We start from the raw sequence: 15,909 nt of genomic DNA on the forward strand, positions 1-15,909 counted from the left end.
TTTTACTGTTCAAAAACAAGTTGAAAAACAAAACAAAAAGACTAAGTTCAAGATTTGGTGATAATGGAACATAAGAGATTTATACAGAATACTTTTCATTTTTCTAAATCATTTTTATACATACACATACACATACATAAAGCACAGCTGCAGTTCAGTATCCTGACATCAGTAACACATCAGTCTACTGGTGGCAGAATGACTGATGGGAACACTTTGCTTAAGAGGAATATTACGGTGTTCCAGCTAAATTATATTAGAACATATTGTGATGAGCTCATGCTGACACACCCCTCTTGAATAATACAGACCAAAACAATGAATAATTCACAGTCCTGCTTTGTTTTGAGTCATAAATGCACAAATGCTTGTCTTTTTCCTGGCAGTGATGTTGTATTTTGGTCTCAAAACTGTCTACAGTGGCATATATCAAGGTCAACTAAATAATGTCGATTTTTTGTTGCTAAATTACATTCTTAGGACAAGTGTTGTTTTTCTAAATACTAAGTCGATTTATGTTGCAATAAATGTACAATTTATTTTTGAGGCATTAGAACTCTACTTTTCTTCTGCAGCCTTGACATTCAATCCACATGTCCAAATGTTACAATCCATTATGTATCATTTGTAGCTGTAAAGCATTTCGAATTTAAACGTATAAGTCAAAGCTCTACGTGATCTGATTCTTTATTCTAGGTGCGAAGCGCTCTGCTCAGTGTGATGGGAGAGTAGGTCATATCTGCAGGCTCTAAACTCAGGACATGACATCACTCTAATGGTCGCGTGCTGCATGACTCATGGCTTTTAACTCTGGATGTCAGTATCTCTCAGGCCTGGACTTACGGTCAACAAAATCTACATAAACATGCTGTTTACTAGAAATAAACAGAGAACAAAAGATGATGACATCACATACAGTCAAAAAAAGATAAAGACTTCAGGTATGTTGAAAATGGAATATGGTGCACTGAACAGCACTTGCTATTTTTTAAAAATAGTATGTGAAGCAGCAATGCAGTATCATGATGAGTGTTTTAAACAGTAACATGCTATTATTGTTGCCACTTGACCTCAGTGTATGTTTAATTCAGTGAATGGCATCCATTTATTTTGTTTTCATCACATAATCAGTAAGTTTGGAATAGCATACTACCATACGTACTATTAAATGTAGCACTTGATATTTCAATACAGTGAAGTATTACACTTAATATTAAGTGTAGCACTTGAATAAATTTTTGTCTTTTTTTCTTGGCAGTGATTTTGTAGTTTGGTCTTAAAATGGTCCACAATGGCATGCATTAATAATGGACTAGTTCACCCTAATATAAAAATTTGCTGAAGTTTTATTTAGGACATCCAAGATATAGATGCATTTGTTTCTTCATCAGAACAGTTTTGGAAAAATTTAGCATACATCACTCGCTCACCAATGGATCCTAGTGAATGGTTGCATAATATTATTCAGTATTCCTTGAATACCACACTATACACATGAATATGCACATGAATGCACTATACACATAAATAATAATAATATGTCATTCCGATGTTCCAATATGCAATAGTAACAGATTCTATTCTTTCCTCTCTTGGAAAGCATTTGTTGGCCATCAAGTGCATGCACAGTACAGTATTATACAGTATTACTGCCATCCAAGCAGTGCAGTGGTGTCAATGAATGAACAATTACGAAATACTGTACCTCTTTGACCGTTAACATTGGACCAGTAGAAACCAGTTATAACTGACTTTTGCATTTCACCAGGCAATGTTCTTCCTCCCAGGCATGCAATTATAGTAGGCGTCCTGACACTTCCCGCTTCCATTTAACTCATCCTTTCTCCTTTTATGTTTGGCTAACGAGAATTTGTATGTGTATGTGTGTGGTGGCAGCATGCAAGGGTGGTGTTAAGACTGAGCGCTGGTAAACTCAACCACATAGTGACTCACGCTCTGTGAAAATCCAAAGGCATCTGCCATTGTTAGGTTTGCCACACAACCTACACGCCTCAGATTGTGATGAGTCACCCACACAGCCAAAGCGTGCACGCATCTGTTCACGACTACTCTATTCTAGAAACTTACAGACTGAAGTTAAGAGTCTGCAGTTGCACCGAGTGGAGCTTTTGGCAGTGAGAATATGACCTTTCAATGTCTTCAAAAGCACAGACGACTACTATTAAAGCAATCCTCTGAGAAAATACAAATCAATGATGCAATGAATGAGTCTTGAAGTAGCCTATAGTGACAATCAATCACCACAATTTAAAAAAATCCTTATATGTGTGCAGGTTATTGTTTGCAGGTTTTATTAAATTACATTAATAATTTAATTCATAAATTGAAGGGCACATAATACAACAATGTCCTCTAAATGTATAAAGTTAAAAAATACAGCTGCCAACAGATCTTTTTATATAATCTTATTAAAATAAACAGGTTCTAACATCTGCTCCTAACCACTAGAATATGGAAATTACTTTTACATTTTGATCACACAAGGTAGTCCATCCTCAGTTATTTTGTCTCGTTTGCAAATGTAAATGTCTAAAAGATTCTTAAATAAAGATCAATTTACTTTGAGAAGTTTGTAATTAAAACAAGATATTTTTTTGAAATAACTGGCCCAAAAAGATCTATCCATCTATATATCTAAAAGCCAAACTTAAAACAGCACTTAGCTGATTGAATAGCTGACTGCAATTTCAGCATGCAAATTATTAAATCAAGGTCATTCTAGCATCTATACAGTGAACAAAAGAACAGTAAATAAATGTTTAAGTCGTTTCCTCTAAAAGTTGACTTTTCATTACCTCTCCAGTACTCTCATTCAAAGATATTGAAAGCTGAAGGTCTGGCCGAGTGGTATTTCACACATGTGAAGGTCTACAAGATCTTAATTCATGAAGGCGTGAAGATGTATCCCACGGTCTCACTACACCCACAGGATCCTTCTGCCATATGGCTTCAAATCCACTACTGCCCACCCGTCTTCTCAGCACACGCTGAACACTTCTTACTCCAAGAGCATTATGAAAAGACACAGCAGAAAGTTCACAGCAAAGCAGATCTTGTATGTATATATATAAAAAATATTTTATTTCCCATCATAGAAACGTGAACTTTAAAGGTACAGGAAGTCAGAATAGAAACTGCAGATTTTGTTCTGTTACAGGTTGTTAGGCAATACTACATTTTATTAACAGCCAATTAAGACTGTAGAGTGTACATAAATATATTACGCAAAAGATAAGTTATGTTCTGACATTTTTCTTGAAAACATGCTTATACATCCTTAACCTGTTTTTATATTCTAACACAAATGTCTTTATTTGCAGTTCTGAAATCTCAGCGCAGACAAGGATGAGCAAGTAGCCACAAGTGAGCGATAACAACTTATTTTAGAGTCTTTCAATGTGGAAAGGTCAATGATGGGGAACAGTATACAAACATAGTGACCATTTCCTGCCTTTAATTTGACTTCCTGTTGCGCACCTGCACTATATCCTTTCTCTCCTTCAGAAAAGTGCTGAAAGCACCGGCCTCTTTACTTTCTTCTGTGACTGTTGGGGGAAAAGTGACATCATAAGCATGTGTGTTCCATGGTGTGACAGCAATTATGGTTCTTCAAGAACCATCTGAAGCATCCTCACCCGTGTGATCGATGTCATCGGTATCACTGTCAGCGTCTTCCTCATCTTCATCAGGGTTCCCGCGATTAAAGATGAGGTCACTGGGTCCACCAAGATCTGGGGTTTTTGAAGAATAAAATAACCAGATGTGCCAGTGTATAAGGGTTCATGTATCAATTTTGAATGCAATGCTAATGACGAATCACTCTCAAAGACCAGATGAATGCCGAAACAGGATATTTCTTCTATTCTGCAAGGATGCATTTAACAGTAAACAGTGATATTTTACAATATTACTGTTTTTACTGTACTTTTGACCAAAGGAATGCAGCCAGACTTCTTAAAATAAAATCTTGCCAACCCTAAACTTCAGCCCACTCACTTTTCTAAACAAATTTAAAACACCTTTGTGATCTCATCTAAATATCAGATCTTACGTTATATGTGAAGAGATCAAAGTTGATTAATGACTTTCAAATGTCTTTTTTTTTTGAATGAACAGAGACGTGACCGTTCTGAATGAATGTACCGGTAGGAACTGCTGTTTCCATGGAAACTGCTCCCATGTCCTTCCGAAGGCGTTCCAACTGCTCCTGTTGTTTCTGATTCTGAGCTTCAGCCTGAGTGTGAGATGAAAACATTCATAACAGTCGGACTTGACCTTTTCTTATCGAACGAAAAAATGACATTTTTATTTGCCTTTGAAATAACATCTATATAGTTTCAAAAAAATATATAGTTTAATAAGTGCTGGAAGGATATTTGTGGAATGGGCGGCTGATTTATGACTAGTACATCAGCCTACATCAGCGATTACTCACCAACTCTCTGTGTAGACGTTCATATTCAGGGCGATACTCGCTGCAAGACATTAAAACACATCAACTGTTTGCATAAAAAAGCAATCATTCATCTTTAAACATAAATCTATATTGTCCTTAGATTAGATTCAACTTTTTTGTCATTATGCGGAGTACAAGTACAGAGCTAATGAAATGCAGTTAGCATCTAACCAGAAGTGAAAGAATATAGTATAGTATACATATAAGGGTAGCACTTTATTTTACAGTCCTGTTCCTCATGTACATACTATGTACTTATTATAGTAATTACAATAACTATGTAATAACTAGGTACTAACCCTGAACCTACCCCTAAACCTAACCCTACCCCATGTAGTTACCTTGTATTACCAGAATGTACAGTGGAGTTGCTATATACAGAATTGATCAGAGTATGTACAAAATATAAATAAGAATGCAATGTAGGAATTATATGTACATTATGAACAAATACATGTATGTAAAGTACTGTGACCAGTGCAGTAAGAAAACAGGTGCAGGTTAACAACCCATACATCATTATAATAAACATTACAATGAATCGGCACCATATTTCCATAATATTATACCAAAACTGAAAGTGCTATTAAAATAGATGTCTTTTGATCATATCTAGCTAGATAAAAAATATATATATATATTTATAGTGGTAAAATTTATTCAATATCCATACAAATTAAATTTGACACCAATTAAAAAGACCAAGAATATTTGTATTTTTATTCTTTCTGAAGGGCAGCTTCTTGGGCCATGCTAAGTGTTTTCAGTGTAGAAAACAGTGCTATATTAGTAGCATTTATATTCTATTATAGTGTTTAAAAACGTTTTAGTCAATAGTCTAAGTTTGAATTTCGTGCTGGGATACCAGGGTATATACAGCAATCCTTAAGTTAAATTTACTACTTTTTAATACCTTTTTTACTACCTTCAGAATATTTTTTAAAACCATCACGACACTGAATTGCAAGTGTTAATCAGCGACCTTTCTATTATTTACACAGATTTTGACATATATAACATACAAAAAAGAATAGATTTAGAGTAAATAACTTCGTAAATAAAACTTAGTAAATAAAATAAAACAAACTACATAAAATTTGCAATGGAGAGAATGTATAGTTCCAGCACACTGGCTGGCATTCATTGCAAGTTGATGCATTACAAACGTGCATCTTCTATGAACTGTGGCGGATTCTATGAACTGTTGCGGATTCAAAAACTGCGCCACGAATTTGCGGCAGTGGTGGTGGAGGTACAGCCGAGCTGAGATTGGTAGAATTAACTGCTCTCTCCGAGCACGCATTCCATTTTTATGTTTAGTGGATTGCATATGCGACCGAAGTGCGTTAGCTCCCATCCAGTTGACATTGATGTTTTTTTTACACACCGAACAATAAGCCTTCCTGTTAGTGTTGTCACGGTACCAAAATTTCAATATTCGGTACCGATAGCCGTGAAAATCCACGGTTCTCTGTACCAATTTCGGTACCAAAGCAAAACACAAAAATATGCTAATTTAAAAAAAAAATTACTTTTTACACTAAAAATAAAACCAATGCCATTCTTTATACTTATTGTGTTTAAAGTTTTTCTACAAGTTATATAATTATGAAAAACAGTAAACAAGTTTCACCCAAATTTAATTTGTCTTTTAATTTATGAAATTTAAACATTTTATTTTTGGTAAATAAAGGGGATTTGCTATTAAAATTAAAGCATGGAAGAAATATTGTGATTTATTTCTTCAAAAAATAAAGTTTTTTTTTACATTTTTTTCAACAGTAGTAGCAGTATCACATACATTTTACTAAATAATAGTAATATTTCTAGCACAATGCCCTTATGTAAAATTTACTTTAAGGCCTAATGAATGCATATTTGTCATTTTAACTGAACTTAAGACTGGTGGTGATGCTTAAGATATTTTTGGCTATTGAGGGTTTCTGTAACAAAATAGTAATAGATCAAATTAATTATTATTAAAAGATAATACTACTACTAATTCTACTATCATACTAATGTATATACAATGCACTATGAATTGATGAGCTGCTGGGTTCATGAATATTAATCACGTTGTAAGCGTTTGGTCAAACTGATTTGCTGAAATCAAAACAGGGACGGTACTAAATCAGCGCCAGCCAATGAAATTGCCATTTGCGCATTAGCTCCACCCACTACCAGAGAAACCGGTATGTCTTCTGCTTGTTCGAAAATGAATATGAGTAATTCTAAATGAACTCCGTTATTTTGACAGGAGAAGACAACAAAGAATAGTTTACATATAGCGTGTCGATTCAGCATGGTAAGACTCTCGCTCTCTCTCTCTCTTTGCATGTGTGAGAAACAGCGCTATCAGTAAATCTATTAGAAAACTTGCATTTGCCCATGAAGACGACGATGGTTGTCCAGTCTTTGAAGATATGCCTTGAAGCAAGTCTAAAATAAAACGGAAACCAGCCACTTCTGTTGAGCGCGCAGTGTTCTGAGATGATGCCGAACGACCACTGAATATGACGTCAGCATCAAACATACATTGAGACGGAGACGAAAGATCTTTGATTATCTGCCCAGATATGCTAAAGCCCATATTTAAACGAACTAACACGAACGCAGATAGAATTTCAATCAGAATAGGACACCTGATAGTCTGAAAAAATAATACCTAATTTGGAAAAAAATAATACCTCTGAGACCACATTTAACACTTTTAATGGCCTTAAATTTGACTATTTTGATTTATCACTTTTTAATACTTTTTAAAACCCCGCGGACACCCTGGATACATACGTTTCATACTCTTTAGCAGCATCAGCAACATGTACGAACAGTTCATCAAGCCCAGATCCCGTGACTGCAGACACACCGACAACCTGCAGGACACAAAGAGAGTCCGTTACGCTCCTGCAAAGGCACAAAACACTCTTGCAACTCTGATGGTGCTAGCTTATAATAACTAAATGACTGAATGTTTTTCTAAGCAATTAGATTTACAAATCTAGAGTGGAGAATATGATGAATATGAAGTCACCCTCAGGTTGGTGTAGAACTCATCCAGGACGAGACTCATAGAGCGGGTCAGGTTACTGACGTAGGACGTCTCCTGATTCAAAGCATCCTGGAACACCTCAAAGTCCTGCATCCACTCCACCGCAAAACTGTGATCAATGATGTCAGTCTGATAAAGATGCAGAGGAATACATGTTTACATGTGTTATCCACCAACAGCCTTGTCAATGGATAAAACCTGCTGTTTAATCTTTGAACAGAAACTGTTTGTATGTATCATCCAATATATATATCGGTCATCTTGCTTTCTAGATATCAGTTATCAGCAAAAGCCATTGAGAAAATACCATTAAGCAAAACCATTGTATTATTACATTACCTTGTTCATGGCAACTATGAAAGGTAGCTTGGTCTTGTAGAGAATGCTAGAGAAAAAAAACAAGATATTTTGGTAAGATCTACACAAATCATGACAACTTTCATCCTGCCGTCAACACTGAATTATACAGTCGAATGTAACACTAAGATATGCACTGAACTCGAAAACAACATGAACATGTTTAGTGAAGTTTATATTGCAAAAATAGTGCATAAAAAAGAAATAAAAAAACTGATCTGAGACACTGACCTGCAGGCGTAGAGCATGTTGGACATAAAGGTGACCGGATTTACACTTCGAGACGTGTCCATCACATAAATAACCACACAGGGAAAAGAAGAGGCCTAGAAAGGAAACTTTATACTGTTTAACACTCCAAATTAAGCAATGCAGAAATATCTAAGTAACAATAAACCAGACTAAGAGTGAGAGTCACAGACCAGTGCTTCAGTTATGATGGTTCCAGATGCAGACCATGTGAACACTTCTATCTGTCCAGGAGTGTCAATCAAAACATATCTGCAAAGAAGAATATTTCATGCATGAGACTGTAGCAATAAGAAATATACAAGGATATCAGCTAAATCTACTAAACACAAACTTACTGGTGGTTACTTTGCTTTTTCTCAATAAACTTCATGACCTAATAGAGGAGAGACAGAAATAGTAAGCTAAAACAGAAGTATGTGGATATAAATGTGTACAAAAGTGCCATCTACTGGATTCTTCAAATACAATTCTACCTGATCAAATCGAGTCGCAAACAGATTGAGAGATGTGACGATTCCTCCATTCGGCCCTAAACCATATCTGTACTAGAGTCAAAGACAAGCGGATGACATGAAGCTGAATTTCTATAACTTTTCCAGTCATTTGTGATTCACTGGATAAGGATTTTAAAAAATGATTTAATAGAGAATGCACTCACTAAAAGCTGTGCATAATTATATTATTTAAAAAAAAAAAAATTTAGAAACCAACTATACATATTTCCTTTTTTTTTTACTATATGCAAGTTGTCCAGGTCTGGAAATCGTAATCTTACATATCCCTAATATTTCAAGTTTTCCATGACTGTGGGCTGTGTAAAGATGTAAAGTGAAGGTTTAAATGTTTAGTAAAACTATCCAAATTTCAGTGAAATGATGCATGACAATTATGATTCACAGCACAAGGTGCCTCATTTCAAACCGAAAGGATACTGTTTCATGACTTCTTTGTAATTGACCGTGTCTCTGATGTCTGTAAGGAAAAAACACAATCAGACATAATCTTTGACATTAATCTAATCAACCAATCATGAACATTTATTCACAATAAAAACCAAAAGCATCTTATTTTTTTTATCATTTAATTAATAAATGAACCCTAAGCGTAACTCCACTGCTGTGACATGGTCCTGGCTCCAGTGCCAATCTGTTATATTAAAGCACTGCTCTCAAATCATTCTGGATTTTTAATATGTTCTCAAAACGTCAAGATTATTTTCTAAATCCATTTTTGCAACTCATTTGGCTTTTAACATTTCCTTTTTCCTTCTAATTTGAATTAAAAAAAAATTATATGCTAACAACCACAAAAAAATTAGTTAAGTGTCATAAGCGACTTGTAAAATCACTAAAATAATGAAGTGGAGTAGTTTGGATTTGAACTTTTTTCGCTCAGGTACGAGAAGCAGCACAGAAAAGGAGTAAGGTTAAGTTGTTGACAATAACATACCGATGTTGGCTGGAAAAGGGACCTCGTGAACTGCAGGATCTAGATTGATCACATATGGAGGTGTTTTCTTGGAGTGCAGGTAAGCGGTGAGCCTCTGACAAAACAAGAAACACTATATATAAGCTACGTTGATTTGTAAATAATTATTGCCCATCAGAAATTCAAGTTAATGTGTTTTGGATTTCTCCATGATCCGTAATAGTTAAGATAATATTATCAGAATTACTTATCATATTTAACTGACAGAATCTTATTTTAATCGAGTAAATGTTAACGTTACATAATAAAAAATATAAAAACAGCCTTACCTGCACAAACGTTGTTTTTCCTGACCCAGCCATGCCTAAAACTATGAGACACACCGGTTTCGGTTCTGTGCTCTGTTCGTTAGATGAACTCTGGCTCGGTGTTGGGTTATTATCTCCATCTTCTTTACATTTATCACTTTCATTTGAAGCTCCGTCGCTAATATCTGCTGCTGCAGTCGCCATGCTGCTTCTACTGCTGGAAACTAACCGTAAAGTATACTGGCGTAAAATGCCGAAAACCATCCTGTCATTATTACACACGACCACTAGATGGAAGCAGATTCAATAGGATTTTCTTTGATTTTATAAAACGCGACTGATTGTGAATAGGATGAGAGACATTCAAATAGTTTTTATTATTATTATTTGGATAATTTTATTTCCCAAATTAAAAAAATTTAAGTATTAGTATTTGAATTACACAATGATAATAACAATAATGATGATGATGATGATGATAATAATAATAATAATAAAATGATCAATTACTGTTATTCAGACTATTAATTATTATATATATATATTTTCATAACAATTAACCTCCTGAATATAAGTGGAATTAAATTAGGAGTATTTGTTGTACTAATTTTAGTATCAATTTCTTTTTTTAAAAAAAGATTCTCGACAGGATGATTTCCATTACTGTGAGATTTTTTTTTTCCCATTCACATTACACTAATGGGAGTCTGCTTAATTCATGTCTTAAGTCAAGAAAATTTTATGTTTTGTTTATTATCTTGATTTGGGGGTGGAATATAACTCAACTGAGATTCACCTAAGTATTATTTCCATATGTAAACGTGACATATGCATTTTCCCTGTTACTGTTTTTCCCATTATCTAAAGCATTTGCTGGCACCGTTTGTATATGCTAAAAATAGCCTTTATATATCTTGTCTGTATCCACACAAACATGAACCCTTGGTGTTTTTTTCCATACGGCTCTGCTCTTCCTCATGTCAGTGCTGCATTAACACAGACTGAGTCTTGCTAGGGCAAACAGCTAGTGTGCACAGGGCCTTCAGATGGTTTACTCCTAGAAAAACATCACTGTAGAGAGCTAGGTTAGTGTGCTCTGTGTGTATTATTTAACAGATTTATTCAGCCGTGTCTGTATGAGAGGCTCTTTACATGAAGGTGTCAGCGCTGGTGGCTCTAGATAAGCTACAAGACACTATGTAAGCTTGCCTCATATTCTTAGAGTAGATGGACTACATGAGATCAAACATGGTATGCTTGCAGGCATTCTAAATGCTACACTTTTAGAGCAACTAACTGCGAACCAGTCAGATGTACTGTCAGTATATATTCCAGTATATTTCAGTGTTTAGAACTGTTCACACTTTCTCCATCAACAACTGACCAACAAAATTCCTTACTAGTCTTTTCATGGTGAGTCTGATGACAGATTTATTATTGTTTACTGATCTCTTCAAGAGTTGTTCATATACTCATATACAAAGCCTGGGGCGGTACCTTTTCAAAAGGTACTAATTTAGATACTAATATATACACTTTAGGTATGTAGCATTGGAACTTAAATATATCCTTTAGGGTAAAGAAGGTACAAAGGTATATCTTTTGAAAGGGTTTGTCCCAGTAACAGCTTTTGGAACCATTGTTACTGGATGCATTCTGTCTCATATTGAGAACTCTGTCTCTTTTGGCTGGTATTCAGTTGAAATGTCAAGAACATGACCTGCCATTATCTACTTTCTTCCATAAATAACCATGTTTTTTGCACAGTATCTTTAGATATAATTTTTCAAAATAAAATGCATTGTTCATATAGGACATTTCAGATAATGGACATTGTTCATACAAGATACAGATACCTTGAACTTTTGTCTTGTTTTCCAGTTAAAATATCTAAATATAAACAGCAAATTTATTTAGGCTAAATTGGCAACCCTTTCTTCTTAAAATTTCATTTTTTTTTATCTTTATGGTTTTATAGTTAGTATTTATTAATATTTCTGTAATATTAATTTGACATCCTGAGGTTGATAATCAACATTTTCTGCAAGTAAATCATGTTTCACCGATGTCTCATTTACTGAAAAACAATATATATATATATATATATATATATATATATATATATATATATATATATATATATATATATATATATATATATATATATATATATATATATATATATACACACAATGTAAAAAATTATTTTAAAAAGTTGTAAATAAATATGTTTGACAGGAGAATACTATAAATAATATGTGACATAGTCTTTTTCTTTTTTTTTCCTTTTTAGGGTGGGGGGGCATGGGGTGGATTTACTAGCAATTTCTGAGATGTTTTTTTTTTGCTATTTTCTTAATTGTATAAATTGTTTTTAAATAGTTTTAGACAAATTTTGTGCTACATCTTGAATGTTGTTTATTTTATTTAGCCCACTGGCAAATTGTTTTCTTCTTGTTTTAAACACAAACATTACAATATTTCAGTTTTTTTAAAGCAAATGTGGTTTGTTTTCTCATGGAGAGCATATTTAATTTGTTTAACACACTGAGATAAATTTCCTTTCCCTTGGACACAAACCTGATCCACGTTCCATCCAATATTGGCAGTTTCTCCTCGAAAATCATGAATACATTAAATAAATGATTTCTTTTGGACATAATGCATCTGTAGCTTTGTTTAAAAGGTCATATGCACTCTAAATGTGCTTTGCAGATGCATACGATTACAGCGAGACAGATACTGTACTGATGGCTTCTTTCAGAGACCCCCGCTGGTCTCCAGCCTCTTCCGTAATGCTCTGAGTAATGGAAAATGAAATGTGCATGTGGTTTGAATTCATTATGAGCAATCCAGATTGGAGAAGATGATACTTCTCGACGAAATCCGAGACTGAATGTTGTATTCCTTTGTTGCTTATCATTTATTTCAGTTGAGTCTGCTGCATGTAGATCTAATATTCCTTATAAAGCATGGAGGATACTGACAGTTGTTTTATTTATGTGTAATACAAATTTGAGAAATATAAATAGTGATAATTGTCATTGCAAATATAGCACCAACACAATGTGCTTTAGAAACCCATAAACCTAAGTGTGAGCAATAGTGATGCTTGCCTCGGTGATAAATCTAGTGTTGGATGTCAGTATTGGTTTGTGGCCGGCATGACACTCGTGCAGGGTTGACTTTGTGGTTACAGGTCATGAACTTAAACCTCATTTAGGTGATGTCAGTTTCCGTTTGATCTCAGACTTATGGCCTCTACGGGACTCTTCTCAGGTCTTGTCGGTTTAATCAGATTTTGGAGACAGTGAAAGCAAACATGTTGTCTAGTGAAGAATCTAAGGGAAAATGAAAGGCTTCTGCCGGTGACCTTTAATCCGCGATCAAAGAGAGACCTCAAAAAGACCTTCAAAGACAACAGACGTATATCAACATGAGTCCGCTAAATGTCATAGACTCAAGCATATTGTAATATGATTTTCAATTTGTTTTCATAGTTGTAAATAAAACAAAGATTTTACAAGACATTTTACAAGAAAGTACTATTTTGAAGTCTTTCTACTTCGAAAGTATATTTGTAATTATTTGTGCAATTTACTAGCAATTGTTTAAGGGAAAATTGTTTCAAGTAAATCCTACATCGATTTATTCAGTGCAATGAAAATATCCAATACAGGCCATGTCCTTAAAACATGCTTTTTTAGAGAATATTTTACACTTTCCACAAACAGCAGTGCAATTGTATTATCACTGACGTACTATATTATACTCTTACTTTACAAAATAATTTTTTCATTGTATTTTTATTTTATTTATTGTCATTTTTTGTATTTTTCATATCGTTTTTAATTCGTTTTTAGTTAAAACTCAATTAAAACAAGAAATGTTTTTATATATATTTTTAATAACCCTGCAGTACTTCAAAAAAAGTATTTAGATGCTCATTTTTTTGTAAACAAATTACATAACATATAATTCTCTGGTTGTGAAAAATATTATTTCATTATATTGAAGGAATGTCCATATCAAGAAACCAGAATATCTCAATATATTCTGTGTGAGTGTGGATTCGTTTGGCTCTAGTAAGAACAAATAAACCTAAAACCACCTGGAAAACACCTATTGGTTCGCCACACGAGTGCGTTCAGAAACATCGATATATTCAAATCTGTGTGTGATTTTTCAATTGTTACACCACTGGGTATCATTCGATAATGATGTCAGAGGAGCGACACCAAAAGAAGGTACAAAAAACACCCATCATTATAACCTCAGATATTCCATATTGAAACAAGTTCATATTTATGTCTGAGGCAGGGGTTTCCAAAATTTCCCAGCTATGATGGAAGCACTGAAGTCATAGTCGGCAAACAGCCAAATGCAACTGTAATAGGACTGCAATGAAAAGAAATATGCCTGCATTGCATAGGGAGGCTCATGCACTGTATATAATGCATTTGTCTTCATAGCAACCCTTATTTGGTGTATAGTGTGCACTCATTTTGTTTGACCCTGAGCATTTTGAAAAATCACAGCATAAAATATGTCTAATTGCTTCCTTAAGAGGTGCTATTTGATACTGAACTCCCCCTAGTTGCATATCCTTACATGTAAACAGGTAATTTCCTCTTGATGGCGAGAGGCACTCGTCCATGGAACAGTAGGTGTCAGATTCATGAGAAACCTGCTCCATATGTTTTTCTAAAATGTTGTTTTCACATTTCAGAGCAGCTGTTACATTTTTTTTCTCTTTATGCTAATGGATCTGAAAGCATTTCAAGTCTTTGTCTTAATTCAGCGGATGATTACCAAAAGTTGCTCCACGGAAAAAATTAATAATTTGGGTTATACTGTAAATATTACACTCTACATTTGGCAAAGCTCAAGAATTATTTGTATAACTGAATACTTCTTAATAATATTTCAATAATATTTCAAACATAAATTATATATTATCAGAAAAAAAGTATATGGAATTATCTGACATTATATATTATATTTATATATTTCTGCTAAACAACTTACACTTCAAATCTAGAAAAAAGTCCAACACTTGCTCTACAAAATTATTTTTATTACTTTAAATACTAACTAACTAAATAAATATTTATAAATGTATTGAAAATACATATATATATTGTGAATAAATGACATAAATCAAGATGAATCCCAATTATAAATTTCACAGTATTGCTATTGGTATGCACCATGAACACACACACACAAAATAAAAACAAATCACATAAATCAGGATAAATCACAATTTTTAATTAAACAGTATACCTTTGTTATACACAAAACTCCAAAATCTATTTCTTAATTAAGTTAGGTTGAAAACAATTTATCTAGCAAGAAATCCCCCAAATCCAACAGCTCATCACACACACAAAAAACTTTTATTAACCTGTTGCTTTTTTTTTTTTTTTTTTGGACAAATAGACAAATATAGGACAATATGGTGAACTATCACAACTACAAATAACAGTATGTGTGCATACTGTGCATTTCCCTTCACTGAAGCTCCAGAATCTCATTCACTTCCACATTTACATATAAAAATCATCAATGACAGCAAAAGGCATTGGTTCTCAAATGTGTCATAGCTAATGTGGAATAGAGAATGATATTTAACAGCCAAAAATGAGAATAATAGGTGTACATTGACTTAAATTTTTGCTTTATGTCTCTCACACAAAGTCTTGGAAATCTGCACAACTAGAACATTTATGTTGCTCTTATTGTGTGCTGTCTGGATCTTGACAGTGGTGGTCTGTGAACTGTCTTGGTCACCATGAAATGTCACAGGCTTGTATGTGTGTTTACAGCATCTCATTGTACAATGAAAGATCCAAACCGCAGCCATGTTGGATGTGGCAGATCTCTTTCTGGCTAACTCATTCCTTTTGTTTTGCAGTAAGCATTTTTGTCGGAAACGCCTAAAAAAAACCTCCTGTAGTGATGACACATTTGTTGCCATCTGCTTTAGTATCCTCAATATCAGTTTCAGCATGTAGCATGATTTTTAAATTCCTGTA

The 15,909-nt window shown here is 34.0% G+C and overlaps 1 protein-coding gene across 2 annotated transcripts; it reads right to left on the reverse strand.

Annotated features, from left to right (window-relative positions):
* Nucleotides 1-3,076: 3,076 nt before the first annotated feature.
* Nucleotides 3,077-10,101, reverse strand: gpn1 (GPN-loop GTPase 1). 2 transcript variants are annotated; one of them, XM_026286428.1, is made up of 14 exons: nt 9,893-10,101; nt 9,585-9,678; nt 9,068-9,107; nt 8,609-8,675; nt 8,471-8,508; nt 8,306-8,384; nt 8,115-8,209; nt 7,866-7,911; nt 7,509-7,655; nt 7,268-7,350; nt 4,457-4,496; nt 4,165-4,255; nt 3,657-3,752; nt 3,077-3,566 (listed from the first exon to the last, which is right to left on the reverse strand). In XM_026286428.1, the coding sequence occupies exons 1-14, from the start codon at nt 10,073-10,075 to the stop codon at nt 3,475-3,477; spliced, it is 1,191 nt and encodes a 396-aa protein (XP_026142213.1). In that variant the 5' UTR covers nt 10,076-10,101; the 3' UTR covers nt 3,077-3,474. The 2 variants fall into 2 exon arrangements, with proteins under 2 accessions (XP_026142213.1, XP_026142212.1); XM_026286427.1 differs by having other exon boundaries at nt 3,657-3,761.
* Nucleotides 10,102-15,909: the final 5,808 nt, after the last annotated feature.

Source organism: Carassius auratus, chromosome 17 (assembly GCF_003368295.1).
Source record: "Carassius auratus strain Wakin chromosome 17, ASM336829v1, whole genome shotgun sequence".
Classification (NCBI taxonomy): domain Eukaryota; kingdom Metazoa; phylum Chordata; class Actinopteri; order Cypriniformes; family Cyprinidae; genus Carassius; species Carassius auratus.

Bases quoted from the DNA above. Each gene is read 5' to 3' on its own strand.
- gpn1 (XM_026286427.1), bottom strand. From the start codon at position 10,075: ATGGCGACTGCAGCAGCAGATATTAGCGACGGAGCTTCAAATGAAAGT. The intron at 8,210-8,305 runs GTCTGTGACTCT...TTTCCTTTCTAG, and splicing joins CCATCATAACTGAAGCACTG to GCCTCTTCTTTTCCCTGTGT. The intron at 3,567-3,656 runs GTGAGGATGCTT...TTCCCCCAACAG, and splicing joins CGATGACATCGATCACACGG to TCACAGAAGAAAGTAAAGAG.